This window comes from Cynara cardunculus, unplaced genomic scaffold (genome assembly GCF_001531365.2).
Source record: "Cynara cardunculus var. scolymus isolate 2C unplaced genomic scaffold, CcrdV1 Un_Scaffold_1095, whole genome shotgun sequence".
Taxonomy (NCBI): domain Eukaryota; kingdom Viridiplantae; phylum Streptophyta; class Magnoliopsida; order Asterales; family Asteraceae; genus Cynara; species Cynara cardunculus.
This window is the reverse complement of record NW_020200679.1, coordinates 92,846-107,681: the sequence shown is the minus strand read 5'-3', so window position 1 is coordinate 107,681 and position 14,836 is coordinate 92,846. Positions and strand designations below refer to the sequence as shown.

The 14,836-nt window shown below is 33.3% G+C and overlaps 1 protein-coding gene across 1 annotated transcript; it reads left to right on the top strand.

Moving 5' to 3' along the window:
• The first annotated feature begins 247 nt into the window (after nt 1-247).
• On the top strand, nt 248-11,010 carry LOC112502232 (VAMP-like protein YKT61). Its single transcript, XM_025106088.1, has 6 exons — nt 248-551; nt 1,675-1,772; nt 3,856-3,960; nt 4,098-4,163; nt 7,785-7,871; nt 10,791-11,010. Exons 1-6 carry the CDS (start codon nt 356-358, stop codon nt 10,839-10,841), a joined length of 603 nt encoding a protein of 200 aa, XP_024961856.1. The 5' UTR covers nt 248-355; the 3' UTR covers nt 10,842-11,010.
• Nucleotides 11,011-14,836: the final 3,826 nt, after the last annotated feature.

Sequence of the window (14,836 nt, the reverse complement as noted above, 5' to 3'; positions counted from 1 at the left end):
TACCATGAGAGTCTCTCAATTATTCTGATTATTTAATCGTTCTGTACCAAACCATTCAGCAATCGTCAAACAACTCCTTGGTCATCTAATGTATTATAATTTAAAAATGAAAAAGATTTAATAAATTTTTTAATAAAAAATATTGTTAAAAAATTTAATTACAGTTTAATTGTTAAAATAGTTTTAGGAAGTAAATTCATTGGGTTTTCAATTATTCAGTTTATTACTAAAAAATAGTATTTCCAGCAATTTGGGCAAGTCAAAGGTATTTCTGCCATAGCCGTCGTTCCACCTTCTTCAGAAGGAACAATCAAACGTGTGTTTGAGCTGCAGCTGCACCCAATTTACAGAGAAGATGAAGATCACGGCGTTGCTTGTTCTTAAATGCAATCCCGATGGATCGTCGGATCCGGTGATCCTAGCAAATGCCACGGACGTCAGCCATTTCGGTTACTTCCAGAGGTCTAGCGTCAAGGAATTCATAGTCTTTGTTGGTCGTACAGTCGCTAAACGTACGCCTCCATCGCAACGTCAATCCGTTCAACACGAAGGTAGCTTTTAAATTCTTCAATTTCTTCAACTTTTTCTGTTTTGTAGTATGTATCTTCGATTATGAATTCTAGTTGAATCGGATCTGCGTTTCACTTCAGCGGCTTGAATTCTAAGAAAAGATTGGGCTGAATTTACTTTATTGGTCTGATTGAGAGTAATCAATTTGAGAATTTGTTTATTCTGTTGCAGTATATGAAATGGAAATTTAGAGTCAATCCGTTCAACACGAGTAGTTTTTCTCTTCTTCTTCAAATTTAATTCCAGTTTTGTAGTTCATTTGTTGGATTTCAGTTTCAATTCTGTGAATCCAAACGGATCTGCGTTCCTCTCCAAGGGCTTGATATCCAAGGAATGGATGGCCTACTTTTGCTTTATTAGTCGTGTCTGAGATGAATCAATTTAAGAATAATCCACCATAGGGATTAGGAAAAGGAAGTTTGAAACCTGAAATTAGAAGAACCTCCATCTTCCGGAAATGCATTTCTCTTTTGAATTGATAGGTTTGAAGTTCTGTTTGCTGAATGCGAGCAACCTTGGATCCTAATTTCAATTTATTTATCATGACCCTCAAAGCATATCAGAGTCGAGAACTGGACCATGATGGGACCTTAGCTCCTCTATCCACAATCCTTAAATGGCTGAATGAGCTTTTTTAAGATATAAGTTGCAAAGAGAAAGTTTCAGTTAAATCTAGGGCGGTGTAATGATGTATGGTCTTAAATATTCTTTGCTGAGTGATAATAACCTGAACCCCTTTTCATTGCTTTTGTTGATTGTGGCTTTCATATTATTGGATAAACATTGATGCACTGCTCTGTGAACCCTTCCTATAAAAGAGAAAAGTTGCCCCCTTATCTATTACATGTTATTCTGTGCGTTGAAATCTGTTCATTGAAGTTTGAATCAGCGCTTACCATTGTATATTCCTTGATTTACCGGGACTTGTATACATTTAGGTATTACTGCAATAATCTATTACATATTTATTTGTGGACCAGGGTTTTAGAATGTGGAAAGTGTAAGGATTGAAGTTTTATGCTACGTGTTCATGAATGATGCTTTTTTAGTATGAATTTTGATGAATGGGAAAGTAATATTTTATTTGTTTTTCTTGTTAATCAGAATACAAGGTGCATTCCTACAATAGAAATGGTCTTTGTGCTTTGGGCTTTATGGATGATGACTATCCCGTTCGAAGTGTGTTTTCACTTCTAAACCAAGTAAGCTCATAGAATCTTCATCTTCTTTTGTTTTCATGTATCTATTTGATGCTTGACCCATTGAAGTTTGTTTCCTCAAGTGCCAACCTTTTGAGTTTTAATTCTAGGTGTGGTTGAGTAGCTTATCCTTAATTGAGATCTTTTAAGAATATATTTTATTTTAATGAGTGTTTAAAAGATTTACCCGTATCTTGGAGATACTAATCACTACATATGTACTACTCAGCTGACCATCTCTATTCTCTCAATCATTGGATATTACATTTAGGTTTTCCTAAAGCAATCATAAGTGTCCACCATGGGCAGACCTATAAAGGCATAGAATGGCCTGTGCCACCGCTTCATGGTCATGTAGTAGTCGGAAAAGATTACGTATTTGGAGAGTGCCCCCAGAATGTTCTATTGTGTGCCCTTATATTTCTTAAAACTAAACTTATGACAGAAGTTTGTGGTAGCCAAGTTGTTTTACATCTTGGGATTGAAGGTTCATTCTTTGAAATGGTGTGAGTTCGAATATTCCATTTCGCAAGTTTTTCTTTTTCAACTTTTATTTTTAGTTTTTTCTATGGCTTTTGCTTTTTGAATTTTTTTGAAGAGAGCGCGGCGAGAAGGCTCAAACACAGGACCTTCCCTTGCAAATGCAAGGAACAAACCAATAGATATATGATGATTTTGTGTGAAAAATTCTATAGCTTTCATCCATATAGTCAAATGGTCCCACCACTTGAGATAAATTCCTTCGCCTTCTAGCGTCCACTATTCATTTTTGGACCATCCCCTTTAATTGTTCGCTTTCCTAAATCAGAAAGATTTAATACCCTTGTTCATAGTTGCGAAAAGCGCGCCTAGGCGCTGAGGCGCATAAGGTGCAAGCTCTTGGGCTTTTTGCATGTTGAGGCGCACTAAGGCGCCGGCCCTCTGCTGCAGCGTTGTATGGGCCTAGGCGTGCCTGATAAAGATTTTCATAAAACCAGTCAAACAAACCCTAATATTAAATGACTTGTCTCTGACTTCTACAAAAAAAGAGAGTAATTAAATAAGTCAAACCCTAATAATCAAGCCTTATAATCTCCTAGACTTCTACAAAGAAAGAGTTATAGATAAGTCTTAATATCAAATATGTCTAATTCAATTCTCATGCCCTAGAACTTCAAGGCTCCCTATAGATACGTCCTATACCTTATACTTCTCCCTCATGGCTTTAAACCAAAAACTTCTTCCTCTGGGTTTTAAACTCTTCTCTCTTGCTACATTGGAGGCTTGTACTTGCTGCATTGTAGGCTTACACTAGTCAAGACTTTTGATGTTACTACTTTTTGGAAGTTGAACTATGTTTTGTAGAATGCTATTTGAGTTGTGTATAACTATGTGTGTGTGTCTATATATATATATATATTTTTTTTTATAAGATGCGCCTTGCATTCCTGAGGCACGCACCTCACGCCTGCATCTTGGCCCGAGGACCCCTTTGCGCCTAAGTGCGCCTTGAGCCTTTAACAACTTTGCCCTTGTTAATGGTTTATGAATTCAAAGCTATAAGTCTCCATTACTTGTAGTAGTCTTTTTAATGCCCTTTTCATCATTTAGTCAAACATAAAAGTGTCAACATGACGTATCCTACTCTATGACAATCCCAGGGCAGACACCTGATGCGAGAAACTGAGTTCACATTTAAATGGTCTTTGCCGTACTATATCTTATGCTCATTTGTGACATCTATATCTTTTAAAAACCTAAGCTATCTTTAGATTCTTGTGAATATTAACTATTTTCTATGCTAAGCTAAGGGATTTTGTACCTATTTATCCACCATCTTGTTTTCTTGTTTACGGGCCTTTGACTTTTTGATAACTCAATACGACAATAACCTCTTTGCACCATATTGCAAGTCGCTTCTTCTGATTTCAATTAATTTCCTTTCTCATCATGTATTTCTCATTTTAAATAACATCACATAGTTGTAGGTTCTTTTTAACTGCTTTAATTGTTATCAGTTGTTTCCAACTTCTACCCACCACTAAGTTTCTATGTTCTTTATCTGCTTTTCTTAGTCTGAGATTGACTCTCCTTAAATGTTGTCTAGGTATTAGACGAGTACCAAAAGAATTTTGGTGATTCTTGGAAAGCTGTTCAAACAGATTGCAGTCAGGCATGGCCATATTTAGATGAAGCTTTGACCAGATTTCAGGTTTTAGTTCTATATTTATTTTCATTTTAGAATCCTCAGCAAGTCTTGTTCTGTAAGTTGATGCTGAACATAAACCTTTTTAAAGTGATGCCGTCTGACTTGTTTTCTTTTTTACTTGATTACCTTCGAACCATCAGGATCCTGCCCAGGCAGACAAGCTGCTGAAAATTCAGAGGGAGTTGGACGAAACAAAAATTATACTTGTAAGTGTTGACTTCAAACCAAACCAATTGTCATTGTGTATCTTGCATGTGAGGGACTTGTCAGGTTTGTCCATCATTATTGATGTCTTTTCTATCAGAACTGTATTTAGACATAATACTGCTACTGACTAAACCTTTTTGGTAGTTCACTTTGTTGTGATGACATCAGGTCTAGTAGGCTCCTATGCTTTTCAAAGCAAAACATTATGACTTATAAAGCTAATTTTGAAATCTTAAGATTCTCTTCAATGGAGATAGGCTACATCTATGAATGGTTCTTATAAATCACCCTTGAAGACTATTTTCTCTATTGTATGCAACCCTGAACATTCTTCCTCTCACCTAAATCAGCACTGGACGAGCTTATATTTCTGATTCATTATACTGTATGCTAGTTCTTATACAATGCCACATGTACCACTTATTGGGATTGATACCATCCCTTCCCATGAAGGTTACTTAGGTGAATTTGGTTCCATAGTTTTTCCCTTTCTTTTCTCTCTCATTATTTTCAAACAGTCAACATCCTGCCCTTAAATAATCTCTTTGGCATTGCATCATTATTGCTCATGTTTTTTTGAAAGGTAGTTATCAGGTGGAAATGGAACTGATGGCTTTATTTTTGAAAGATCTATTGTACTTACAGAAGAAGAATGCTTAAAGCTCTCACATGTTGATGAAGAGGACATTGTCGAGGGGTTCTTACTATTTATGCAGCCTCTAGGATCAGAAGTAACATGTGCTTCAACTAGTGATTATCATGCTTATCGGAGTCGTTTTGTATGGCCATCAATTATGGCCAAATATATTAAGAAATGTTCATTTTCTTGTTTGTAGCTTGATTAGGCTTGGAAAAGAAGATTGCCTGCAACTGACGAGCGTACATGAGCAGAGGTTCATGACAAGAGTTGTCATGGAAAAACTTGATACCCAACTGATGATTCTTGGGGTTTGGAGTCTTTGCATGTCTGATGAAAGCGTAAATGAAAAGTTGTGGGTGATAGTTAATTGGGGTCGATGGAGAAGAGCTCGTTAACTCACTTTAAGATGGCTTTTTTGGTTCTAAATCTATTACAGTGGACAGAAACCTGGAAGATGCTATAGCATAAGAGCAGTAGTCTACACCACTTAATTAGAGATCTTAGTCTAATGTAAACTTGGAAAACATGGAAGTATAATCAACCCTCATAAATATGGACCAGTTGGGTCACAAACTTAAACACATTAAAACACACTAAAATACACCAAACTCTAATACGGACGACTTTCACTAACACTCCACAAGTTGAAGCATGTACATGCCCAACTTAAAGGATGTCCGAATTGATCTAAGCCTTCTAGAGTGGTTACATGATTCATGAAATATTCCAATTTTCTGGTGAAAGTAGCATGTGTGGGGATTGTGTGGAAGAGAGGAAAGTATTGAATGAGATTATCTGCATGCAAGTTGTATTACAGATAATCAAGCATAGTTGCCCTACTTTTTGTCCAAACTGGTTGATTGGATGTCTGAGGTAGCGCGTAATGGGGCCCTTCTAGTAGGAAGGAGGACGTTGAGATAAGGAACTTCACTTTGACGCTGGGTACACTTCCTCCATCTTTGGAATTGAATCAATAGTAGCAGAAGGAGGCAAGTAACTGATTAAGGAAAGGCATGAGTTTCCATTTTCCAAGTAAGTTATGGAAAAAAGTTCTTATTAGCTTTCACCCTTTCTCTGCTTCAAAAGGAGCCGAAGATATTTAAAGAACTTAATACTTTTTAGACGGCCCTAAAGAAAGAAGTACAGGAGCTGAAGTCGATTCGCCAACAGAGAAGGGGGGTCGGACATGAATACGATTTGCGGACATGAAACATAATAAAGGCAATTGAAGTGTACAAACTAGATCCACACTTCAGGCACTCAAACTTCATATGTTTGAGTTCATGGCAATAGTTGCATTCAACCCAAGAGATATCGTTAGTCAATGACCTCTTTTTCCTTACTTTGACTAGCCTTGCTTGCTTGTCAGATGCTATAAAAGCTGAGTCTTCTAGAGAACTCCTGGGAAGCCTTGGACCTGATAGCATCTCATGCAGCAGACAATATTTAGACAGATTGTAGAGGTCCCAAAATGGTTGTGAATTTTAGGGCATCCCTGCATTTCCCAAAATGCAAGTCTTCAACAACCTTCTTGAAACATGTTATGTATTCCTGCTAGCAATGATAGGACTGGGAGTAAAAATGAGCATGAGATATACTCAAATGATAGGGCTTCCATGGTTTGTGCATAATGGAATCGTGTTAGAATGCTATCTGACCTCAATATAAAGTTTAATGATAGTTGGGTGAGAACTGATAGCATTATAGTATTTATTTCATAATTGTGAATTTAGGTGGCTTATTCTATTTATATGTTTTTTTAGTTAGCAAAGGTAAGTTCTTCTATTTGTTTTTTTCTTTTCCTCCAATTCCAACTAGGGCTTTATTTATCTATGTATAGTGATCTACTCACCTAGTTATAATATATAACATTCTCGCCTTCCCCAAGTCCACCACAAACCAGTTAACCCACCATCAGGCCTGTGGAAGCATCATAAAAACATCATGTGCTTCGACCTGTACTGACACAAGTGGTATAGCAAACAAAAATCCACCATTGAACTTCTTTTTGTTGTTATTTCTTTCCCATGGTTTACAGGGTTATGAACTTACAACCAGTTATAATCTTCTACATAAAGTGAATATATAATATACATGATTATTACATATCATAACACAACCACCAAAATAATATAAGTTCCACAAATTATCATAAGGCTTGGAGCATGAAGTCTCACATTCTAGGATCTCTCCTCATTCCATGATCATCATAACACCTGAGATGGCTAGAAATTACACTAATCGAGAGGGAGCAACAAACTGCTAACAAGTATTTATATGACACCGGGGAGTTTGGTACATTTAGTGGCTCAGCTGCATCTCAGGCATAGATGTCAATTGAAAAGTAAATGAGTGTCACTGGAAACCAGCTAGAGGACATCTCGGTAACAACTTTAACATGTGGTGAACAAATACATATTTAAGGTTAATTTCAGATCTAAGGTCAGGTTCATATGATACACAACATGCTAAGTTTTCTTGTGCTTTTTCTTTCAACTTGTACACCAGATCATTTGTAACTTCTGATAAGGGGGCGCCCATGTCTAGCACGCTTTCTGTCAACCTTAATACCAGACACGTTCCTACTTCAACTACAGGGGGTGCCCATGTCTTTATCATGCTTGTTATTTCGTCTTTCTAAATGATTTTAGTTGTCATGCATCAAGTAAGAGAATTCATAAACTGCTCAAAGCAGCTGGACGTTCGTTATAAGCAGCTGGACATTAGTTAAAAAGTTCTTGGCTTTCAAAACATACAACAGGTGTTAACTAACTGTAATAAATCGGGCTAAAATTATAAACATTGATAGTAAGCCTTACAAAGAAATAAATAAAGGGTCAGGAGAACAGTTCCATGATATCTGCAATTCAAGGTGGATTAGGAATATAGTTGGAATCTTGGAGATACTTCAGGTATCTTTTGCTGCATATTTTTAATGTTTAATAGTTCCTTTTGATATATAAAGATACTTTTGTTACAGCACAAGACTATCGATAGCGTACTTGAAAGAGGTGAAAAGCTGGACAGTTTAGTCGAGAAAAGTTCAGACCTCAGTACAGCTTCACAGGTGTGAATTATACTTCATTTTTTTCTAATCATATGTAGCAAGCAACTGGGACTTCATATTCTATTCATTCTCAATCAACACGTGCACATACCTTAGTACTCTACTTTTACATTCAAATTTGTTTAAATTGTCTCATCATATTAAACCTTGGTCATTAACTAAATGAGCCTTTTAGCCAAGGATATGAAGGTTTATACAAATGTTAACGAAACGCATAATTCTGTCCTCATTCCTATCTGGCAGATGTTCAAAATCTAACATATGCATCTGTATCCAGTGCATATCAAAAGGATTTGTAGTTATCACAAATCCAGTTCTAATTTATTCAAATATCTGAATCTGGTATGGTAATTAAAGATTTGTATCCCCTTATCCAAAAAAAAGTCATGAAAAACTACAGTAATACATAAAAATTATAAACAGGAAGCATGGTGCGTAACCCTTAAACTTTTAGGTTCTTAATGAACATGCATTACCAATAAACCTTTAAAATTAAAAGGTTTTACATAATTTACTATGTATCAAAAGCATAACGACTAATCGAATAAGTAAGCAGATATCTAAGCGAGCATATACCAAAACAAACTGAATGCATAATTACCGTATTTCTAATCCAGTTACAAAACTTACAATCTAAATACATGTTATTTAATATTGGGAAAATGACAAAACTAACCACACGAATCCCCCCGGGGGCGATCCGTACATTTCAGGGGGCGATCCGCCCATTTTAGTTTTTTTTTGTCTACTTGGGGCGAGCCACGTCATCGGATCGCCCCCGGGGGCGATCCAGGCTTTAAGTATTTTTTTTAAAAAAATTTTCTTTTTTTTTTGTAATACCAATTTCACTATAAATACCAACCTCCTATTTCATAAATTTTCACACCTTCCCTTTCATTTCTCTTCTCATATATTCTACTCTCACAACCCTTAACCCATTAAACACAATAAATCATCAAAAAAAAAAAATCACGTCAAAGTGATGATGTTTGTATGTATCTTCGAAGTGGCGGTAACATTTATATATATAGAGATACATTACGTAAAAAAAACGATATAAACGGACAAAAATTGAAACATCGTATTTTATACGTTTATATGCGTACGGGTTTTAACACGTACGCATATTTACATATATTCACGTACGTTTTACGTACGTATTTTTAACGTATATATGCGTACGGATTTTAACCCATACGCATATTTACGTATCTTCACGTACGTTTTACGTACGTATTTTATACGTATATATGTGTACGGGTTAAAACTCCTACGCATATTTACGTATCTTCACGTATGTATGTACGTATATATGTGTACGTATGTATATACGTATATATATACCTACTTACATTTACGTAAAAAAGCGATATAAATTGCGGTAACGTATATATGTATATAGAGAGATGCATAACGTAAAAAAAAGCGATATAAATTGCGGTAACGTATATATATATATATATATAGATGCATAACGTAAAAAAAAAGCGATATAAATTGCGGTAACGTATATATATATATATCTATATATATATATATATGCATAACGTAAAAAAAAGCGATATAAATTGCAGTTATATATATATATACATTACATAAAAAAAGCGATATAAACGGTACAAAAAGTTGAAACTTCGTATTTTAACGTATATATGCGTACGGGTTTTAACCGCCACTTCGAAGATACACACAAACATCATTGCTTTGACATGATTTCATGTTTTGTGATGGTTGATTGTGTTTAATGGGTTAAAGGTTGTGAGAGTAGAATAAATGAGAAGAGAAATGAAAGGGAATGTGTGAAAAATTATGAAATAGGCAGTTGGTATTTATAGTGAAATTGGTATTAAAAAAAAATTAAAAATACTTAAAGCATGGATCACCCCCGGGGGCGATCCGATGACGTGGCTTGCCCCAAGTGGAAAAAAAGAAATTTAAAAAAAAAAATTCTAAGAAAAAGGCCGGATCGCCCCCCATCAGTACGGATTGCCCCCGGGAGCGATCCATGTGGTTAGTTTTGTAAAACCCTTAAAAACTGATTATTTTGTGTAAGAGGGTTGTATAAAGTGGTTAGTTTTGTCATTTTCCCTTGAATATTTTCACATGTTTTCTTGATAAATTGTATGCATGATCATATTATTGACTATTCATTAGTTTACAATTATAATAGCTCATTTTCTATATGATTTGTCAAAAATGTAGTAGTTTTAGCTGTTTTATTAACTATATGAATTTTAGTTCAAACTAGTAGTCATTTTCTTCATTCCTCCCGACCTCCATTCCAAAGTTATATACAAATTTCAACTTTTGTGCATACTTGTGTCGTCTTTAGCGTCGAAACTGTTATGATTCAGTCTGTTTTGAAGATAAAAAAAACTTTGTTAAGGGAATTCCTTTACAAGAATCTAAATTACAGGAAAACAAAAATGAGAAGATGTCATTTATATGTTGCTAGGATTTTAATATATCTAATACTTGAATTCCGAAACCGTATGAAGAAACCCACCTTTTAAAGAACGTAAAAGTCAAATAACTCTTGATGTTCTTATGGGGTGGGGTAATTGCACTCTTATATATTGTTAAATGCGCCTCTACCTACTAATTTCCTCCTCACATACATCAATGCATGATTTGACTTGTGCGTATAGCATTACCCCTTTTTTATTGACGAATAAAGATGGGCTAAATGCACATCCTTACACACACACACACATATCAACTTTAGGACATCTTTTTTACATTTTCAACTTATAATTTGATCTGGTTTTGATATAAATATGTGTAAATATATCAACATACCATCTTATCTATCAATCTTTTTTATGGGAATCCCTGAAATGAAACCCAGTTGTAGGATGTTTCTGTGACCATTTGAAATCCTATTTTGTGATATTTTGTGGTTATTTTGATGTTGGACAGATGTTCTACAAACAGGCAAAGAAAACAAACCAATGCTGTACAATACTGTAAACAGAAGATGGTTATGATTGGATTATATATGTTCTATTTTCATACTTTTTCTGTTGCTTCTTGGGATTGAATGTAAAATCTTTGATACCCATGTGATATATGTTTGATACAATTTGTAACCTATGTTGGATTCATGTATAAAAATTAAAATACATCCCTTTTTTAATTATATATGCGTATATGAAATAAGTTGTTAACGTCTTTATGTATGTATATTTTCATAGACTTGGAATCGTATAAAAATAAGAGTTATGGTGAGAACATGTATATTCATTGATGCTTTCATCAAGTATATGCATCAATGTGTATATATCTATATATATATAGAGGCACGTTCAAATGAAAACCGTGTATTTCTTAGAAACCGTGTAAATTAATTTCGATCAATAGAAAATTTTCATTCTTTTCTAATTAAATTTAATCATTAAGGGTATTTTGGCCATTTACATTGTTTTCTATTAAATATGGAAGTTATTAATAAATCTTAATTAAGGCAACATAATAAAGGAAATTTTATAAATGATAACGTTTAAATATTTAACTATTTTATAATATTAAAAATTTGAACTTGTTATATTGTGTGGCGATTGAATATTTTTTCAGAATCATGAAGATTGTAGGGTGTTAGAGCAATGGATCCATCACATCAATATTAAAATAAAAATTAATGTTCATGAAACAGGTTTCATAATGATGAAAATGGTGCATGGCGTAATTGAACAATGAGTACTGAACTGGTTTCATGGTGAAACCCGTTTCATAAATGGTGAAGACGGTCCATAGAGTAAGCGAAATGGATTATGAAACGGGTGCCTGATGTAAGCGGTACGTCATGAAATAATTGCATGACGATACGGATGCATGATGAAATCGGTGTGTCATTAAAATAATTGCATAACGAATAGGGTGCATGATTATATGGGTGTTTGAAAAAAGTGAAACCATTTTAGAAAATATAATAAAAGCCTGATTCATTAAAGAAAAGTGAATCGACTTCATTATCAGTATTGTGAAATGACAAATGACTCATCAAACTATGAGGGCCGATGAAATGGGTGATTGAAGACAGTGAAACTATTTCATGTTTTATAAGAAAATTTTATGTAATTAATAAACAATGAAACAATTTCATTATCTAAATGTAACGGATTCATCTATCAGTAAAATGAAAATTACAAAATATGATCAGGATTACGTTGATTAGTGTGTTGATGAAATTGTGAAACCATTTCGTTCATATAATCTAATTCAGTTTTTTCTTTATTTCTATTCAAACGATTCATTATATAGAATTGAATATGGTGTGTTTTATTTATATTTATGATATATTTTATTGATGGATGTTATTTTAGGAGGTTAGAGATGTATTTGGTTTACCATTTTGCCCTTGTTGCTGTTATAAAATAAAAAATTTAATATATATATTTTTTAATTTCTTAAAATAAACTAAACTAATTTTGACCATTAATCAAGAAAATAGATGGATGAGATTGGTTTACATGGTTTACACAAATGGGAGCGGTTTTCATTTGATCACTCATCTCTCTCTCTCTCTCTCTCTATATATATATATATATATACACTTGCATAGATGGTAGATTAATGAGTATATTGTTGATATAATTGGAATAGTTGATTTCGTTTACCAAATTTCACTCATACGTTTAGTTCATTCTTTGAGTTTTATTAAGGAATTCGAATTTTACATATGGTGGGATGTAGATTTATTGGGTTCTAGTAAGGAATTCCAATTCCTATATACCATCTTTTAAGAAGAAGAAAAAAAACTATGACGGATGCCACCACACCGCAACCACTCTTGTTGCCACAATCGTCTTTACCCCCACCACTACCATCAACATCTCTACTACCTCCACTAGTCACTACAATCATCACCACGACCATTGCTACCACTACCAATACCATCGACACCAATACTGCCTCTACTCCACCACCACTATTATATTCAATCAAATACACAAAATCAATTTTTTTAACAAATTCTATTTTAATTCATACCAACAAAACGTAGGATCAAACATGATTATATCTCATTTCGACCAAATGTATGATCAAACATGATTAAATTTCTTTCAAATTCCTTTGACAGATTTCAATTCCAACAATTTCATTTTAGGAACCAAACCACACCTTATATTTAACCCTACATTCAATTACATTAATTTATTAAATCGATGATTTGACTACCAAATACAATTACCAATTTGAAAAAGTTGTATAAAACTAATTTAGACATGTTACATTTATATAATATTATATATATATATATATATATATATTTGTGATTAACCTGAATATCCAACCAGTTATGCGAGTCGACTAATTCCAGGACGACCACCTGCTTTGCAGATAGCCTGGAGTCACCACATTTGAACCTCCGTAACCACAAGGGGATTTTTTTTATTTTTCTTTGGATTTGAACCTAGAACTTCCTGGTACTTTTAACCTTTAAAACCAAATTCAAACCAATCAAACACCATCTTGCGATTTGTGTTTTATATTTTGCACCACAGTATTTGTGGTATGTGAATGAGGAGTATGTACGTATAACAACCCCTAACACAACTTCCAACCTACACCTTTGTAAAACATTAAAATATGGACTTGTATACATTCAAACACAAAACTCTAAAACTATTTATACATATTTTTTAAACAGTATGAAAAGAGAAATTGATTCAAATAATTATTTCATCCATTTAAATTGGTATTTTAGCTATTTATCTCCCCCAAATGTCACTACATCTGCAGTATATACATCACAATATTGCGAACTTGGCTAAAAGACAAAAAAAAATTCAAATTCCATCAATTCAACAAGTGGCACTGTTGCAGTTGCGAACCTGCACTGAATCTGATAATTTTTTTGTGTTTTAGCTAGGTCTGCAATATTACAGATGTGGATATGATGACATTTGATTAACCTGGAAGAGAAATATGATAACTACAAATATTCATAATAAAAAGAAAGAATACAACTTCAAAATTGCTTTTCCCATCGAATATAAATATTCAAAATATAAAATAAAAAATAATTTAATTAAAATAGTGGTCAATGGTAGGTGTAAAAAGAAACAACAAAAAGACCTGAAAATTGGATTTTAACCTTTAATGGTTATTCAAGGAATATATAATCAGTTGAAAATTATGGTCAAATAATTGTGCATGAAAATTCACTCTTCTACACCTTTCTTCTTGACTAAATTATAACATATTATTTTTAATATCATATCTATACTGTATTATAAAGTATTTGACAAAAACTTTTAAAAACCATTTTTTATATATAAAATACTGTTTAATAATAAAATAATTTATTTTTGGTTTAATAATATAACATTTTATAAAGATATTAATTAAGTATTCTAGTAAAATTCAATGATTATCCTGATTATATTTTAGATTTTTTATATTTAAAATGCAATGTTGATCATGTATTTAATTTGTTTATCTGCAGTTAGTTACACGAATTAAGAAATAAAGCTTTAATAAATTGTACTTATGCACAATCTACTTGTAATCTTGAGTTTTAAGTAACACGCAAACAATACTTTATGCATAAAAAGTGATTTTTAAGAGTTTTTGTCAAATATTTTATAATATAGTATAGATAATGTTTGATTAGAGATATTAAACAGTCATTAATAAGATTGAATATATACCTCAAAAGTCTAAATTTTCATTTGTTATCAATATTATTTTCATTCTCATACATAAACCAAACAGTCCCTGAGGGGTTGGAAGATGGTTCTCTAAAACAAAAATCAAACACGACATTTTTAATTTTATGTCGTTAGGGTTGGATTCCCGTAAAAATGAGAGTTAAAGTGAAAAGCGTAAGAAGTGATCTCCACCTTTGAATGCACATTAGGATGAGATGCACCGGATCAATCCGATATTAAATATGATCAATGGTTCAGATCTCTTTTTACACTTCTCATTTTAACTCTCATTCTCACACGACCCATAAAAAT